Source organism: Pseudophryne corroboree, chromosome 2, assembly GCF_028390025.1.
Source record: "Pseudophryne corroboree isolate aPseCor3 chromosome 2, aPseCor3.hap2, whole genome shotgun sequence".
Lineage (NCBI taxonomy): Eukaryota > Metazoa > Chordata > Amphibia > Anura > Myobatrachidae > Pseudophryne > Pseudophryne corroboree.
Window position 1 is genome coordinate 249412706 of NC_086445.1, and position 18128 is coordinate 249430833.

Here is an 18128-nt window from a genome sequence, read left to right on the forward strand (position 1 = left end):
GATTTACATGCATGCTGATGCTCTGCACAATGTATGTATTAATAATTGCTTTACCTTTAGAAACATCCTCGGACAAAAAAGCCCATTCAGGATGAAGGTTGCACCACAGTATTATGGGACCTTGGCCTCCCTGTTGGTAAGTAATAGAGTTCTGCATTTAGAGAATTCATATGGAAAGGCAGATTGTTCAAGCAAGGTAGTTATAGTCAATTACACATTACAGTGACCGTTTTAAGGTGGTTATTCAGCGTTCGCAAACTAAAAAAGCAAGCAACTGGACAAAACCATGTGCACTGCAGGTGGGGCAGATGTTAAATGTGCAGAGAGAGTTAGATTTGGGTGAGTAATATTGTTTCTGTGCAGGGTAACTGGCTGCTTTATTTTTACACTGCAATTTAGATTTTAGTTTGAACACACCCCACCCAAATCTAACTCTCTCTGCACATGTTACATCTGCCCCACCTGCAGTGTAACATGGTTTGGCCCATTAGTGTGCTTTTTTGATTTGCTAACAAACTTGAATAACCCCCTAGATACATTTTGCCCTGACTCTAACAGAAGTAGAAAAGTCATGTCTGACAATAATACAAGTCATGCGCAATCCCTCAATATGAATGATTGTTACAATTTAAAGTTGTAGTTTAGAGAGGTTATCTATACCTGGAAAGACACATAGCAGTAGTAGTATTATTATTATTATTATTATTATTATTATTATTATTATTCTCCTTTATTTAGATGGCGCCACAAGAGATCTGCAGCGCCCATTAAGACTAGATAAACAAATGAGTACAAGTAAGTACATGATTGGAGATTCTGGAATTTGTACTAGTTCTGAGAATGTCTTCTTGATGCAAGAAGATTCTCACCGAATATTGGGAGCTTGTGTCTGACTGGAAGCTTCAGTTTGGGGATCCCTTTGTTACTCCTGTGGTATAGGCATAAAGTAGAGACATTTGTCTATAGAATAGTGAAACACATACAAGATTTATATTTTATATATAATATATAGGATAGTATACTTCATTAACGTTGTAACGGACGCAGCCCAGCTGGCTCATGAGGAGTACTTTTTGCCAGCCTGTTTCTGGATTCAGTGCGTTAGTGTAAAGAGACAGGACAGAACTTGGTTATCACCTATACAGCATGCTGCCTGGATTCACAATAGAACTGGACATCACATATTATTGTGAAACATTATCCCCCTGTTATATGTGTTTGTGCTTATCAGGGAATAATATGTCTAGCCTGATATTTTGTACAGAATGCATATGAAGATGTATATATATGAATGTACTGGTTATTGTATTATAGTTTGTAAAATAATGTGTGTGTCCCCTCCCCCCCGTGACTGCTTTGATAACCTGTTTGTTTGCTGTTGGAGATACAGCCAGTCTCAGATGTCAGTCCATACACCCCCCTCATTCTTCCCCAGACAATGGATTCCAGGCCACACAATCAGATTAATTAAGGTTCATTTAATTAACATCTATTGTGTGCTAGAGGACATGCCTGGGCATGTGAAAGTAGGTCTATCTGAAAGTGTTCTGTAGTCAGCCCCTTTAATGTAACCCACCCAATACAGAGCCAGAAGGTGTCGCCTTATGGTAGGACAGACAAAGGTTTGAGGATAACAGAGGCTATGGAAACAGAGAGTGCATGGAAGTTCCTGGCCTGAGAGGAGTGATGTGTTTGGCTTCTGAAAGTTACTGGTAAGAGAGTGCTGCCAGTGTGCTGAGGCCTAGAAGCATTGTTGGGATCCGCTGGTTTCAAGAGGCTACTGGACGTGCACTGAGGGAGAGATCTACACAGAAGGACAGAGAGAGTGGATGTATCTCTTGAGTGGAGACACTGACTAGGCATTGCGTTGCTGTCAGTGGCAAAGGGCACTGTGTGAGCTGGTATCCCAGACCAGGGGACACAGAACTACTGCTGGCATGTGACATCAGGAGACTGTAATTCTAAACTACTGTGGGGACTTAGTAAGTAAGATACCATCCTGGCATGTAATAGTTACTGTTTTAGTGTACTGTGTGTGTATATTTACAATAAATGGCGTTTGCCACTTTACTAAACTGTTTACCTGAGTGATCAGAGAATCCGTATCCTCACAATTGGTGGCAAGCAGTGGGATCACTCAGTCCCAGTTTACCCTGGGTAAGGCTGCGAGAGGTGTCAGCGGAGTACACCTAAGAGCCTTGTAAACAGTTTGGCACACAGTAGCCAGGTATCTTGCTGAAAAGTTGTTAGTACGTTTGGAAAGTCAGCACTATGGAGGCAGAAACAGAGGTGTACAAAAACCTCAACAAGAGATTCCTGCATATGGTCTGTCGAGCGCGCGGTATTAAGGTGACCGTAACGGATGTAAAGGAATTCCTAATTGCAAGATTGGTTCTATGGGATCGAGAACATCCTGATAATGAGGAGGAGGACTCTGAGGAGTCGGACGACGAGGAACAAGTGACGGAATGGTTGAGACCTTCAGCCGGGACATTCGATGCCAGTAACCGCAGGGAGAGCGGAGGATCGGAGGTGGGATCCCGAGGGTTAGTACAACCCTGTCTGAAAGCCCTTGGAGAGGGGAAGGTTGGAGAAACGTTTGAAAGGACACCGGAGGTATTACAGGCCCGTCTAGAAGCGCTGGGAGATGGCGCGACACCCGAGGATCGGATGCGGGTAATAAAGGAGATGCTGGGATTACCAGAAAACAGTCCTACAGTGTCCAATACTCTACAGACTCCCCTGTCCCATCAGGATGTGCCCCAGGAAATGGGCCAGCAACTCAACCTGGTGTCTGAAAATTTGCATGGAGGAGATTTGCCAAGCCAGCGACTGGGTCAGAGGATGGAGAGCTCGAACAGTCGGCTGATGGAATCCACTCTAAGGTGGCGTGAACAGACCAGGGAGCAAGGTGTGTTGGATGACTCCAGGAGGCAGTTATCCCCAGAAAGGCGTACATGGAGTCTGGACCATACTGTGCGGGTAAGTGCAGTGAATGCTACTCTGTGCTATTCTATGCAAGAAATATCTGAGGAACAGCTGAGTTATAGCATTCCTTTACAAAGTACTAACCAGTCAGCTAAGGTGCCTGTGGTGGGAGGGCTCAATGCACCACACACAGAGGACAAGACCCAGAGTCGTGATCTGCTTGATACAGCAATAGACCTGGGAGAAGTGCAGCTTCCAAGCTTTCCATTTTCAGAGATGGAAGATGAGGAACTGGTGAATGAATGCCAGTACCAAGAACATGTTGGTGTCAAGGGTACCAAGGAGCTGATAAGGGCCGAGGACTCAACGCTGCAGGTGAGGTCTAGTCTGTCAGTGGCACCTGAACCATCTGTCCAGTTTGCTATGCTAGGGGAGGCCCAGAAATTATCAATTGAGGGCGTAGAAGACATTTCAGACCCAAGGGAGGGGGTAGAGGCTTTTGAGGGGGGAGCACGTGGAGAAGAATTACAGTTACTCACTGCTCCCCTGCAGCCAAATTCATCCCAGTGGTTAAGTGCAGAAGAAGGGCCCCAGCCACTGACTATCCCTGCCAGGTTTCCTGATGCAAGGCTGGTGATGCAGATTGTGCTACCCTGTGATACCTCAGAAGTAGAGGGAGTAACGTCTCTCAAAATGGGGGAGGGGGAGGCAAGCCACTGTCCAGATGCACCAGAGGTGATGGAGGTGGAGTTCCCAGGGAATATAGTGTTGGGGAGGGAGAGTGAAGACCCCAGAGACCAGATTTTGTTGATGCAGCTCACTCCCCACTCTTATGCGCCAAATATAAAAGGAGTGTTGTCACCCAAAAAGGAGGGTGGCGAGGGAAGCACCTCTGATGATAGGGGTTACCCACCACTAATCAGGCTGTTTAAACACAGTGCCTGGAATACTGGAGGGGGTCTTAAAAACTGTGAACTGCTGAGCCCAGACCCTCTACCGCCAGATGGAAACGTAAGCCCACACTTGTTTGACCCAGGCGGTCCAGATGTGATGTCTGCCCATCCCAAATGGGTTACTCTTGTCACTGAATCGCAGCGGCTGGAAAAAGTAGGGGAGGTCTGTAACGGACGCAGCCCAGCTGGCTCATGAGGAGTACTTTTTGCCAGCCTGTTTCTGGATTCAGTGCGTTAGTGTAAAGAGACAGGACAGAACTTGGTTATCACCTATACAGCATGCTGCCTGGATTCACAATAGAACTGGACATCACATATTATTGTGAAACATTATCCCCCTGTTATATGTGTTTGTGCTTATCAGGGAATAATATGTCTAGCCTGATATTTTGTACAGAATGCATATGAAGATGTATATATATGAATGTACTGGTTATTGTATTATAGTTTGTAAAATAATGTGTGTGTCCCCTCCCCCCTATGTGACTGCTTTGATAACCTGTTTGTTTGCTGTTGGAGATACAGCCAGTCTCAGATGTCAGTCCATACACCCCCCTCATTCTTCCCCAGACAATGGATTCCAGGCCACACAATCAGATTAATTAAGGTTCATTTAATTAACATCTATTGTGTGCTAGAGGACATGCCTGGGCATGTGAAAGTAGGTCTATCTGAAAGTGTTCTGTAGTCAGCCCCTTTAATGTAACCCACCCAATACAGAGCCAGAAGGTGTCGCCTTATGGTAGGACAGACAAAGGTTTGAGGATAACAGAGGCTATGGAAACAGAGAGTGCATGGAAGTTCCTGGCCTGAGAGGAGTGATGTGTTTGGCTTCTGAAAGCTACTGGTAAGAGAGTGCTGCCAGTGTGCTGAGGCCTAGAAGCATTGTTGGGATCCGCTGGTTTCAAGAGGCTACTGGACGTGCACTGAGGGAGAGATCTACACAGAAGGACAGAGAGAGTGGATGTATCTCTGGAGTGGAGACACTGACTAGGCATTGCGTTGCTGTCAGTGGCAAAGGGCACTGTGTGAGCTGGTATCCAAGACCAGGGGACACAGAACTACTGCTGGCATGTGACATCAGGAGACTGTAATTCTAAACTACTGTGGGGACTTAAGGTGCATACACACGGAGAGATTTTGGCTATGAGAGATTTTGACTAACTTTTCCCTTGAACTGGCAGTAGGAGATTTTGACTAACTTTACCAGAGATTTTGTCTAACTATGCAAGAGATTTTGACTATCTCATTTAAATAAGGGGATGAGTGTCATATATAGGATGAATTTACAGGGTGGCTGGTATTTAAATAGCTAAAAGTTAAAAAAAAAAAATTTGCGTGGGGTCCCCCCTCCTATGTAAAACCAGCCTCGGGCTCTTTGAGCCAGTCCTGGTTGTTAAAATACAGAGGAAAAAATGAGTAGGGTTCCCCCATATTTAGACAACCAGCACCGGGCTCTGCGTCCGGTCCTGGTTTAAAAAATACGGGGGACAAAAGACATAGGGGTCCCCCGTATTTTTAAAACCAGCACCGGGCTCCACTAGCCAGGGAGATAATGCCACAGCCGGGGGACACTTTTATATTGGTCCCTGCGGCCGTGCCATTACCCCCCCAACTAGTCACCCCTGGCCGGGGTACACTGGAGTGAGGACCCCTTAAATCAAGGGGTCCCCCCCTCCAGCCACCCAAGGGCCAGGGGTGAAGCCCGAGGCTGTCCCCCCCCATCCGTGGGCCGGTGGATGGGAGGCTGATAGCCTTTCAATAGTAATATTATTCTTTACAGGAGGCCTATAGGTCCCAGCAAGCCTGCCCCAGCATGCTGGCACTTGGAGAACCACAAGTGCCAGCATGCCCGGACATAAAGGGCCCGCTGGCACCTGTAGTCCACCTGTAAAGAAAATATAAAAAAAAAAACACAACACATTCTTTTAAAAATCCTTTATTAAACTGGGTCTTCACCTGGGGGCGGCGGCCTTTAAGCTCTTTTGCATGGCCGCCGCCTTCCCAGGGCTTCCGGCGTCTTCACCTGGGGGGGCGCCACCTCCCCAGGGCTTCTGGGGTCTTGCTCCGGCGTCTTCACCTGGTGGGCGGCGGCTGCTAAGCTCTTTTGCATAGCCGCCGCCCATCCAGGACTTCCACGGCGTCTTCAGGAGCTCTTCTCCGCTCCTCCTCCGCCGTCGGACTGAAAGCCGCTGCCTCGCGCTGACTTATATAAGTCAGCGGGAGGGGGCGGGGCGATGACGCGGCGAGCCGTGATTGGCTCGCGGCGGCCATCTTGAATTTCAAAAATGACGCTGAGGCGCCATTTTTGAAACTGGTACCGCTCCGCTGCCAAACTCTGCAAGAGAAAGGTAAATTTCCGCCGCCCACACCGCCACCCGCACCGCCGCCGCCCACACCGCCACCCGCCGCCGCCCGCACCGCCGCCGCCCACACCGCCACCGCAACCCGCCGCCGCCCGCACCGCCGCCACAACCCGCCGCCGCCCGCACCACCGCCGCCTGCAACATCGCTATCGCTGGGAAAAATCGCTGGCCTCTAGCGATTTTAACTAACTTTACCAGCGACATAGCCAAAATTGACTTGCCGGCACTGACTATTTTTCCCAGCGATAGCGACTTAGCGGGGACGCGCATCGCTATCACTGCCTGTATACACACGGAGCGATCTGCACTAACTTTCTGAGCGATTTTGACTATATAGTCAAAATCGCTCAGTTATATCGCTCCGTGTGTATGCACCTTTAGTAAGTAAGATACCATCCTGGCATGTAATAGTTACTGTTTTAGTGTACTGTGTGTGTATATTTACAATAAATGGCGTTTGCCACTTTACTAAACTGTTTACCTGAGTGATCAGAGAATCCGTATCCTCACAAACGTAATACATATAAGTCATAATAGATAAATGTAGTACTGTATGAGGTTATAATAGCAATCAGTCACTCGAGTAGTGATATTAAACGCACTAAGATTTTCAATAATTAATAAAATGAGCAACATTTTAAATGAAAGTAAATTATAATAAGGACATCACAGCAACAAACACATATTGAGTGGAATGGTTTCTGGTTGGTACAAATAAAATGGTAATGTTTACAAGATAGGAAACCACCTGAAAACATTTTTGGATTGATTAACGTAGTCACAGGTGTAGCGTTCACAAGCAATATTTATCTGACTTGTTTTTGTAGATGTCTTTAATGTAATTTGATATGGTTATGCTTACAGTAAAAGGGTTATGGATATATGCTTGCCAAACTCTACCTTATGCAAGCATACAGTCATATCCTTTCTTTTTTTTTTTATTTAATGTATTATATAAGTTAATACAGATATTAACTTATATATAGATATGTCAATGAAATAGACTGTAGGATAATATTTAAGAGGTTGTTATATACTCACTATGTATAATATGCTGATATATATATATATATATATATATATAATATTTCCAGAGACTCGGCACTCCCAGTTGCTACATGACTTGATCCGGTGCCCTCATCACAGCCCTCGGGCAACATACAGATCCCTTTGAAAAATGTGGCACTCAAGATACAGTCACGGAGACACAGTGTGTAGTCAACGTTTCAAACCTTTATCATTTATGACAAATGATAAAGGTCTGAAACGCTGACTACACACTGTGTCTCCGTGACTGTATCTTGAGTGCCGCATCTTTTACACCCTTTGCAAACTTTTACCTATGCTATTTTCATCACAACCAACCCATTTTTGTAGCACTCAAATAATCTGTATTCTTTTAGCATTAACCTTACTGAAGAGCTCAATATGTGTCTAGCTGTAAACACTGCAACAGCACATAGATAGTGTAAAGAATGACAGTGTTAGGGTAAAACTAAACCAAGGAAAGGGCAAAAAGAATTCTAAGCACTGGGATTTGATCATGGCAGGCAAATCCACATATAGAAAACATTAGGCCAGTGGGTCCCAAACTGTGTGCCTATGCACCCTGGGGTGCCTCAGGACACTAGCAGGGGTGCTCTGGATTAGTGGTCCAGGACCAATTCAAACTATTGTTGGTCAAAGTAATAGACAAAAACAGTGCTTGTGGCTGCCAATTATAAAATCTGAGGATAAACAGAAGCAAATATTGTCCAGCAACACACTAAAGAAACTAAGGATGACACAAACATCATTTCATTATTGTTTTCTAAAATTCTCAAAGAAACTTTTGGCCTAGGGGTGCCGCAAAAAAATTCTGATACTCTATTGCACCATGATTAAAAAAAAGTTTGGGAACCACCGCATTAGGCCCTAAAATGTACAAGGAAACAACACTGTGGAAGTGCACCCATGATGAGAGTAAAATCATGTCATGTGCCTAAAAGAATAAGTACTCTCTTGTGTTAGGGCAATCAGCCTACTGATAATTAAAACAAAAATCAATATAGTTTCAGAGTGAACATTAAAGGGCACAAACACTATTTTACACAATGTGTATGACAATACTTGTTCCTGGTCTCTCAAATGAGAAAGCCCCCTGGCGAAACGCGCATCTTGGCACAAGTTCCTGGAGCTCACATAGTGCACATGGCGAGCTCCACTGGCAGCATCATCCAGCAAGTAATCTACAGGATCTCATAAGGTATCTTTTTCCTTGGATTTATCAAATGTCTGTACTTTCCTTAGTGTCACCCTGCACTGTATCTAACATCAGGGGTCACAGGAAGACTTAGCACATTCACACTGGATATCCAATCTATATCTCATGTCCTGATTGGGGATATTCATTAAATGTCACTCACAGAGCTGTGCAATGTGGTTTTTATACAAACATGTTGTACTTTTTACCCCATATTTCTGTTTGTGTGAATCTGCACTGTAAACATCAGATTCACCACAGAAATAGATCCAATAGCAGATGTCATATTATCTTCCATCTCACACCCAGGTATAGGAATGGGTATGCTCACGCACTGTTCACTGCCTATAGGGCAAATGGTGTGCAGCAGCAACCCTCTCTATACGCAACTGGAGTCTGCTATTATTTACTATCAGGGCTGTACCTAGGTGTTTGGGCACCACTGGCAAAGTGAATTACTTGACACCTTCCCCCATCAGCCATATAATAATTTTTGTTAGAACTTGGCCATCCTTGCTGTATAGTGCATATTATTGAAGAGCCTGCCTGTAAAGACTTAAAAACTTAAAAATGTATCAATCCAAGCAAGTCTCTTCAGGAACACTGAAATATTTGGACATTGCTCCTTTAATTTGTGTATGGACTCCTATTGGGACAATAGTGTGGAGTTATAGTGAACCGGAGGATATATCAGAATATTCGTACAATATATTCTGTAACAGGTACGCACTTTCTCAACTAACGCTGTCTGTGACACAACATGTAGAATACTCAAGTGTTTCCAGCTTTACAAGGGAGACCTTGCCCTGCAATCACGGAGACCAGCAGCCGCTGTGCTCAGAAGATTTCTCCCAGCGTCTCAGTCAGGGAATAAGGGAGAGCGTGAGGCGGCTCCAGGGTGGAAAATCTGCGAGGAGATGGCGTCCTGGGCCGGGGGAGGGGCTACAGGTCAAGCGCCGGTTCCCTAGGTCACGGACGGAATGCGATTTAATGGCGGGTCCCGTCTGGAGGAGCCTCTTACCTCCTTCCCGTAGCAGCCACACGATCCAGGAGAGCGGTCTGCGACTGTGTGCCTAATGCTGGGTACACATTGGCAGATATATTGGCCAGTCAGTTGGTTGTACAATATATCTTTTGCTGATCTGCAGGTGTGTACAAGCAATATGTCTGTGAAAGACGTATTTCACAGATATATTGCATCTCCTGTGCAACACAGCAGATATATTAGTACATCTTTCAGTGTGTATGAACAGTCCCCATCTGCATATATAGCTGCAGATAGATTTAACAGCAGATATATCTTTAATATATATTGGTGCATCTTTCTGTGTGTATGAACAACCACCATCTGCAGATATATCTGCAGATCGATTGAACTGCAGATATATCTGCCAGTATGTACCCAGCTTAAGTCGGGACGTCTCTGCCGCATGTACCCGGGAACCAGGCCGTGGGAGTATGTGACGCTGCTTGGGAGGGGATGGAGCTGTAGCGCTGAATAGTCACACTGACATACAGCACTGACAACCCAGCCAAGATGGGAAATTTCTTCAGAAAAAGCATTTCAGGGCTGCCCAGTGCAGCCCTCCTGTTAGGTGACCTGCTGCTGCAGGCACCAACTCAAAACTGAGCTCTCAGTGCCTGGAGGCGGGGTTATAGAGGAGGCCCTAATTCATCCTGGGACAGCCTAAAGCTTTAGCCTGTTTGTGCCTCTGGATCAAGATCCACTCTACACCTCGATGTTTCCCTGTGGAAACCAATGTAACCTGCTGCAGAAAAGTGATTGTCTAATCTAAAAACTCGGTCCTCCATGATCCCCAGCAGTTCACATTTTCCAGGTCTCCTCAAGTGAAATAATTAGCTACACCTGTGGATCTTTTAAAATGTGCCAGTGAGTAATGAATAGGTGACCTGAAAAACATGAACTGTTGTCCTTAAGGGTTGCGTTTGGAGCCACTTGTCTAATACATACGTTTTCCATATCATCCCATTCATATTGGTAAAGAGTATGGGAGAAATTTACTAAAGCTCGACTTCAATTTTTTTCAAAATCGATGTTGTACTTCAAGGGTCAAAACACACATTTACTATAATTTAAAAAATAGGATTTTGGTACCTACCGGTAAATCCATTTCTCATAGTCTGTAGAGGATGCTGGGGTCCACATTAGTACCATGGGGTATAGACTGGTCCACCAGGAGCCATTGGCACTTTAAGAGTTTGAGTGTGGGCTGGCTCCTCCCTCTATGCCCCTCCTACCAGACTCACTCTAGAAACTGTGCCCGAGGAGACAACATACTTCGAGAGAAGGACTTAACACAGATAGTGGTGAGATTCATACCAGCTCACACATACAGGCACGTCAAGACAACTAGCTTGAACTAATTAGCAAACGGCTGAAACGTTACTAACCCAGTAACTATGCATTACGCAACTAAACGAAGTGGTACTTAACCAAACAATAATTAGCAGGAAAACGAAGCGCTGGGTGGGCGCCCAGCATCCTCTACGGACTACGAGAAAAGGATTTACCGGTAGGTACCAAAATCCTATTTTCTCTAACGTCCTAGTGGATGCTGGGGACTCCGTAAGGACCATGGGGAATAGACGGGCTCCGCAGGAGATAGGGCACTCTAAGAAAGAATTAGGGCTACTGGTGTGCACTGGCTCCTCCCTCTATGTCCCTCCTCCAGACCTCAGTTAGAATCTGTGCCCGGTCAGAGCTGGGTGCACTTTAGGGAGCTCTCCTGAGCTTGCTAATAAGAAAGTATTTTATTAGGATTTTTTATTTTCAGAGAGATCTGCTGGCAACAGACTCTCTGCTACGTGGGACTGAGGGGAGAGAAGCAAACCTACTAACTGCGGATAGGTCGTGCTTCTTAGGCTACTGGACACCATTAGCTCCAGAGGGATCGAACACAGGAACTCACCCTTAGTCGTCCGATCCCGGAGCCGCGCCGCCGTCCCCCTCGCAGAGCCAGAAGACAGAAGCCGGCGAGAGAAGCAAGAAGACTTCAAAATCGGCGGCAGAAGACTCCTGTCTTCATATGAGGTAGCGCACAGCACTGCAGCTGTGCGCCATTGCTCCCACATTAAACCCGCACACTCCGGTCACTGTAGGGTGCAGGGCGCAGGGGGGGGCGCCCTGGGCAGCAATTGAGTATCTCCTGGCATAATAGAGCATATATACAGCTGGGCACTGTATATATGCATGAGCCTCCGCCATTATTTTACACAAAATCGCGGGACAGAAGCCCGCCGCTGAGGGGGCGGGGCTTCTTCCTCAGCACTCACCAGCGCCATTTTCTCTCCACAGCTCCGCTGAGAGGAAGCTCCCCAGGCTCTCCCCTGCAGAATCACGGTAGAAAGAGGATAAAAAGAGAGGGGGGGCACATAAATTTAGCGCAAAATCACTAATACAGCAGCTACTGGGTAAACACTAAGTTACTGTGTAATTCCTGGGTTATATAGCGCTGGGGTGTGTGCTGGCATACTCTCTCTCTCTGTCTCTCCAAAAGGCCTTGTGGGGGTTCTGTCCTCAAATAGAGCATCCCCTGTGTGTGTGGTGTGTCGGTACGATTGTGTCGACATGTTTGACGAGGAAGGCTATGTGGAAGCAGAGCAGGTGCAGATGAATGTGGGGTCGCCGCCGACGGCGCCGACACCTGATTGGATGGATATGTGGAAGGTGTTAAATGATAATGTAAACACCTTGCATAAAAGGTTGGATAAAGCTGAAGCCTTGAGACAGTCAGGGTCTCAACCCATGCCTGATCCTACAGCGCAGAGGCCGTCAGGGTCTCAGAAGCGCCCACTATCACAGATTGTTGACACAGATATCGACACGGATTCTGACTCCAGTGTCGATGGCGATGATGCAAAGTTGCAGCCTAAAATGGCTAAAGCCATCCGCTACATGATTATAGCAATAAAGGATGTATTGCACATTTCAGAGGTAAACCCGGTCCCTGACAAGAGGGTTTATATGTTTGGGGAAAAAAGGCAAGAAGTGACTTTTCCCCCTTCACATGAGTTAAATGAGTTATGTGAAAAAGCTTGGGATTCTCCTGATAGGAAAGTGCAGATTTCCAAACGGTTACTTATGGTGTATCCTTTCCCGCCAACGGACAGGTTACGCTGGGAATCCTCCCCTAGGGTAGACAAAGCTTTGACACGCTTATCTAAGAAGGTGGCCCTGCCATCACAGGATACGGCCTCCCTAAAAGATCCTGCGGATAGGAAGCAGGAAGGTATCCTGAAGTCCGTTTATACACATTCAGGTACCCTACTGAGGCCGGCAATTGCGTCGGCCTGGATGTGTAGTGCTGTAGCAGCATGGACAGATACTCTGTCTGAAGAACTTGATACCTTGGACAAGGATACTATATTACTGACCCTGGGGCATATAAAAGACGCTGTCCTATATATGAGGGATGCCCAGAGAGACATTTGCCTACTGGGCTCTAGAATAAATGCAATGTCAATTTCTGCCAGATGGGTCCTGTGGACTCGGCAATGGACAGGTGATGCCGACTCAAAAAAGCACATGGAGGTTTTACCTTATAAGGGTGAGGAATTGTTTGGGGACGGTCTCTCGGACCTAGTTTCCACAGCTACGGCTGGGAAGTCAAATTTTTTGCCATATATTCCCTCACAACCTAAGAAAGCACCGTATTACCAAATGCAGTCCTTTCGATCGCACAGAGGCAAGAAAGTCCGAGGTGCGTCTTTTTTTGCCAGAGGCAGGGGTAGAGGGAAGAAGCTGCACAATACAGCTAGTTCCCAGGAACAGAAGTCCTCCCCGGCTTCCACAAAATCCACCGCATGACGCTGGGGCTCCACAGGTGGAGCCAGGAGCGGTGGGGGCGCGTCTCCGAAATTTCAGCCACCAGTGGGTTCACTCACAGGTGGATCCCTGGGCTATACAGATTGTGTCTCAGGGATTCAAGCTGGAATTCGAAGTGATGCCCCCTCACCGTTACCTCAAATCGGCCCTGCCAGCTTCCCCCATAGAAAGGGAAGTAGTGTTAGCGGCAATTCACAAATTATATCTCCAGCAGGTGGTGGTACAGGTTCCCCTCCCTCAACAGGGAAGGGGTTACTATTCCACAATGTTTGTGGTTCCGAAACCGGACGGTTGGTCAGACCCATATTGAATTTAAAATCCCTGAACATTTACCTGAAAAGGTTCAAGTTCAAGATGGAATCGCTGAGAGCGGTCATCGCAAGCCTGGAAGAGGGGGATTTTATGGTGTCTCTGGACATAAAGGATGCTTACCTGCATGTCCCCATTTATCCACCTCATCAGGAATACCTCAGATTTGTGGTACAGGACTGTCATTACCAATTCCAGACGTTGCCGTTTGGTCTGTCCACGGCACCGAGAATATTTACCAAGGTAATGGCAGAAATGATGGTGCTCCTGCGAAAGCAAGGAGTCACAATTATCCCATACTTGGACGATCTCCTCATAAAGGCGAGGTCCAGAGAGCAGTTGCTGATCAGCGTAGCACACTCTCGGGAGGTGTTACAACAGCACGGCTGGATTCTGAATATTCCAAAGTCGCAGCTGATTCCTACGACGAGACTGCCCTTCCTGGGCATGATTCTGGACACAGACCAGAAGAAGGTGTTTCTCCCGGAGGAGAAGGCCCAGGAGCTCGTGACTCTGGTCAGAGACCTCTTAAAACCAAAACAGGTGTCGGTGCATCAATGCACGCGAGTCCTGGGAAAGATGGTGGCGTCATACGAAGCCATTCCCTTCGGCAGGTTCCATGCGAGGAACTTTCAGTGGGGTCTGTTGGACAAGTGGTCCGGATCGCATCTTCAGATGCATCGGCTGATCACCCTATCCCCCAGGGCCAGGGTGTCTCTTCTGTGGTGGCTGCAGAGTGCTCACCTTCTCGAGGGCCGCAGGTTTGGCATACAGGACTGGGTCCTGGTGACCACGGATGCAAGCCTCCGAGGGTGGGGGGCAGTCACTCAGGGAAGAAACTTCCAGGGGCTGTGGTCAAGTCAGGAGACTTGTCTGCACATCAATATCCTGGAACTAAGGGCCATATACAACGCCCTGAGTCAAGCGGAGCCTCTGCTTCGCAACCAACCGGTGCTGATTCAGTCAGACAACATCACCGCAGTGGCTCATGTAAACCGCCAGGGCGGCACAAGAAGCAGGGTGGCGATGGCAGAAGCCACCAGAATTCTTCGCTGGGCGGAGAATCACGTGCAAGCACTGTCAGCAGTGTTCATTCCGGGAGTGGACAACTGGGAAGCAGACTTCCTCAGCAGGCACGACCTCCACCCGGGAGAGTGGGGACTTCATCAAGAAGTCTTCACACAGATTACAAATCGATGGGAGCTGCCACAGGTGGACATGATGGCATCCCGCCTCAACAAAAAGCTACAAAAGTATTGCGCCAGGTCAAGAGACCCTCAGGCGATAGCTGTGGAAGCACTAGTAACACCGTGGGTGTTCCAGTCGGTCTATGTGTTTCCTCCTCTTCCTCTCATACCCAAGGTGCTGAGAATCGTAAGAAAAAGAGGAGTGAGAACAATACTCATTGTTCCGGATTGGCCAAGAAGGACTTGGTACCCGGAACTGCAAGAAATGCTCACAGAGGACCCATGGCCTCTGCCTCTCAGACAGGATCTGTTGCAACAGGGGCCCTGTCTGTTCCAAGACTTACCGCTGCTGCGTTTGACGGCATGGCAGTTGAACGCCGGATCCTAGCGGAAAAAGGCATTCCGGATGAAGTTATTCCTACGCTGATAAAGGCTAGGAAGGACGTGACAGCAAAACATTATCACCGTATATGGTGAAAATATGTTGCTTGGTGTGAGGCCAGGAAGGCTCCTACAGAGGAATTCCAGCTGGGCCGGTTCCTTCACTTCCTGCAGTCGGGAGTGACTATGGGCTTAAAATTAGGGTCCATAAAGGTCCAGATTTCGGCCCTATCCATTTTCTTTCAAAAGGAACTGGCTTCTCTTCCGGAGGTTCAGACGTTTGTAAAGGGAGTGCTGCATATTTAGCACCCTTTTGTGCCACCAGTGGCACCTTGGGATCTTAACGTGGTGTTGAGTTTCCTGAAATCTCACTGGTTTGAGCCACTTAAGACCGTGGAGTTAAAGTATCTCACGTGGAAAGTGGTCATGCTATTGGCCTTAGCTTCGGCTAGGCGTGTGTCAGAATTGGCGGCTTTGTCATGTAAAAGCCCCTATCTGGTTTTCCATATGGACAGGGCAGAATTACGGACTCGTCCGCAATTTCTGCCGAAGGTGGTGTCATCTTTTCATTTGAACCAACCTATTGTGGTGCCTGCGGCTACTCGTGACTTGGAGGATTCCAAGTTACTAGATGTAGTCAGGGCTTTGAAGATTTATGTAGCCAGAATGGCTGGAGTCAGGAAAACTGAGTCGCTGTTTATCCTGTATGCATCCAACAAGCTGGGTGCTCCTGCTTCAAAGCAAGCTATTGCTCGCTGGATCTGTAACACGATTCAGCAGGCTCATTCTGCGGCTGGATTGCCGCATCCAAAATCTGTAAAAGCCCATTCCACAAGGAAGGTGGGCTCTTTTTGGGCGGCTGCCCGAGGGGTCTCGGCATTACAGCTTTGCCGAGCAGCTACTTGGTCAGGTTCAAACACTTTTGCAAAGTTCTACAAGTTTGATACCCTGGCTCAGGAGGACCTTTTGTTTGCTCATTCGGTGCTGCAGAGTCATCCGCACTCTCCCGCCCGTTTGGGAGCTTTGGTATAATCCCCATGGTCCTTACGGAGTCCCCAGCATCCACTAGGACGTTAGAGAAAATAAGATTTTACTTACCGGTAAATCTATTTCTCGTAGTCCGTAGTGGATGCTGGGCGCCCGTCCCAAGTGCGGACTTCTTCTGCAATACTTGTATATAGTTATTGCTTAACTAAGGGTTATGTTATGTTTGCGTCAGGTTGTCTGATGCTCTGTTGTTGTTCATACTGTTAACTGGGTAAGTTATCACAAGTTATACGGTGTGATTGGTGTGGCTGGTATGAGTCTTACCCTGGATTCCAAAATCCTTTCCTTGTACTGTCAGCTCTTCCGGGCACAGTTTCCTTAACTGAGGTCTGGAGGAGGGACATAGAGGGAGGAGCCAGTGCACACCAGTAGTCCTAATTCTTTCTTAGAGTGCCCTGTCTCCTGCGGAGCCCGTCTATTCCCCATGGTCCTTACGGAGTCCCCAGCATTCACTACGGACTACGAGAAATAGATTTACCGGTAAGTAAAATCTTATTTTCTCTAACATCCTAGAGGATGCTGGGGTCCACATAAATACCATGGGGATGTACCAAAGCTCCCTGAACGGGAGGGAGAGCGCGGAGGCTCCTGCAGAACTGATTGACTGAACTTCAGATCATCAGAGGCCAAAGTATCGAACTTGTAGAACCTTGCAAACTTGTTCGACCCCGACCAAGTTGCCGCTCGGCAAAGCTGCGTTGCCGAGACACCCCGGGCAGCCGCCCAGGAAGACCCCACCTTACGAGTAGAGTGGGCCTTAACCGAATTAGGACACGGCAGTCCCGCCGTAGAATATGCGTGCTGGATAGTGATCCTAATCCAGCGAGAAATAGACTGCTTAGTAGCAGGACACACAATTTTTTTGAACAAATAGAGAGTCCGACTTGCTGTCACGAGATGTTCTCTTCACATAACTCTTCAGAGCCCTCATGACATCCAAGGACTTTGAAGTAATTGAGGAGTCAGTAGCCACTGGCACCACGATAGGTTGGTTGATATGAAATGCTGAAATAACCTTTGGAAGGAACTGCGGACGAGTCCGGAGCTCAGCCCTATCCTCATGGAAGATCAAGTAAGGGCTTTTGCATGACAAAGCCCCCAGCTCGGAGACACGCCTGGCCGAAGCCAAAGCCAACAAAGTGACCGCCTTTCACGTAAGAAACTTGAGTTCCACCTCCTGTAGAGGCTCAAACCAATCCGACTGGAGAAACTGCAATACCCCGTTAAGGTCCCAAGGCGCCGTAGGCGGCACAAAGCGAGGTTGGATATGCAGAACTCCCTTCAGAAAGGTCTGAACCTCAGGGAGGGCAGCCAATTGTTTCTGAAAGAAAATGGATAGGGCTGAAATCTGGACCTTCACAGATCCCAATCTCAGCCCCATATCCACTCCTGCCTGCAGGAAGAGGAGGAAACGTCCCAGTTTAAATTCCACCGCAGGAAACTTCTTGGACTCACACCAAGAGACATATCTCTTCCAGATATGATGGTAATGTTTAGACGTTACCCCTTTCCTAGCCTATATGAGGATAGGAATCACTTCTTTCGGAATACCCTTCCGAGCAAGAATCAGGCGCTCAACTTCCATGCCGTCAAACGCAGCCGCGGTAAGTCTTGATAGGCGAACGGACCCTGCTGCAGCAGGTCCTCTCGAAGAGGAAGAGGCCTCGGCTCTTCTTGCAGTAGATCCAGAAGGTCCGTGTACCAAGCCCGTCTTGGCCAGTCTGGGGCAATGAGGATCGCTTGAACCCTTGTTCTCCTTATGAACTTTAGGATTCTTGGGATGAGAGGGAGTGGTGGAAACACGTACACTGACTGGAACACCCACGGAGACACCAGGGCGTCCACCGCCACTGCCAGAGGGTGCCTCGA

At 47.5% G+C, this 18128-nt stretch overlaps 1 protein-coding gene across 7 annotated transcripts in view; it reads left to right on the forward strand.

Annotated features, from left to right (window-relative positions):
* SLC39A5 (solute carrier family 39 member 5) overlaps positions 1 to 18128 on the forward strand; it is a 126249-nt gene that overhangs the window by 80900 nt on the left and 27221 nt on the right. For all 7 annotated transcript variants that reach the window (XM_063952646.1, XM_063952645.1, XM_063952647.1 and 4 more), the window contains exons 8-9: positions 61 to 136; positions 739 to 795. In XM_063952646.1, the coding sequence (XP_063808716.1) occupies positions 61 to 136; positions 739 to 795 (133 nt within the window). The remainder of the gene's footprint in view (positions 1 to 60; positions 137 to 738; positions 796 to 18128) is intronic.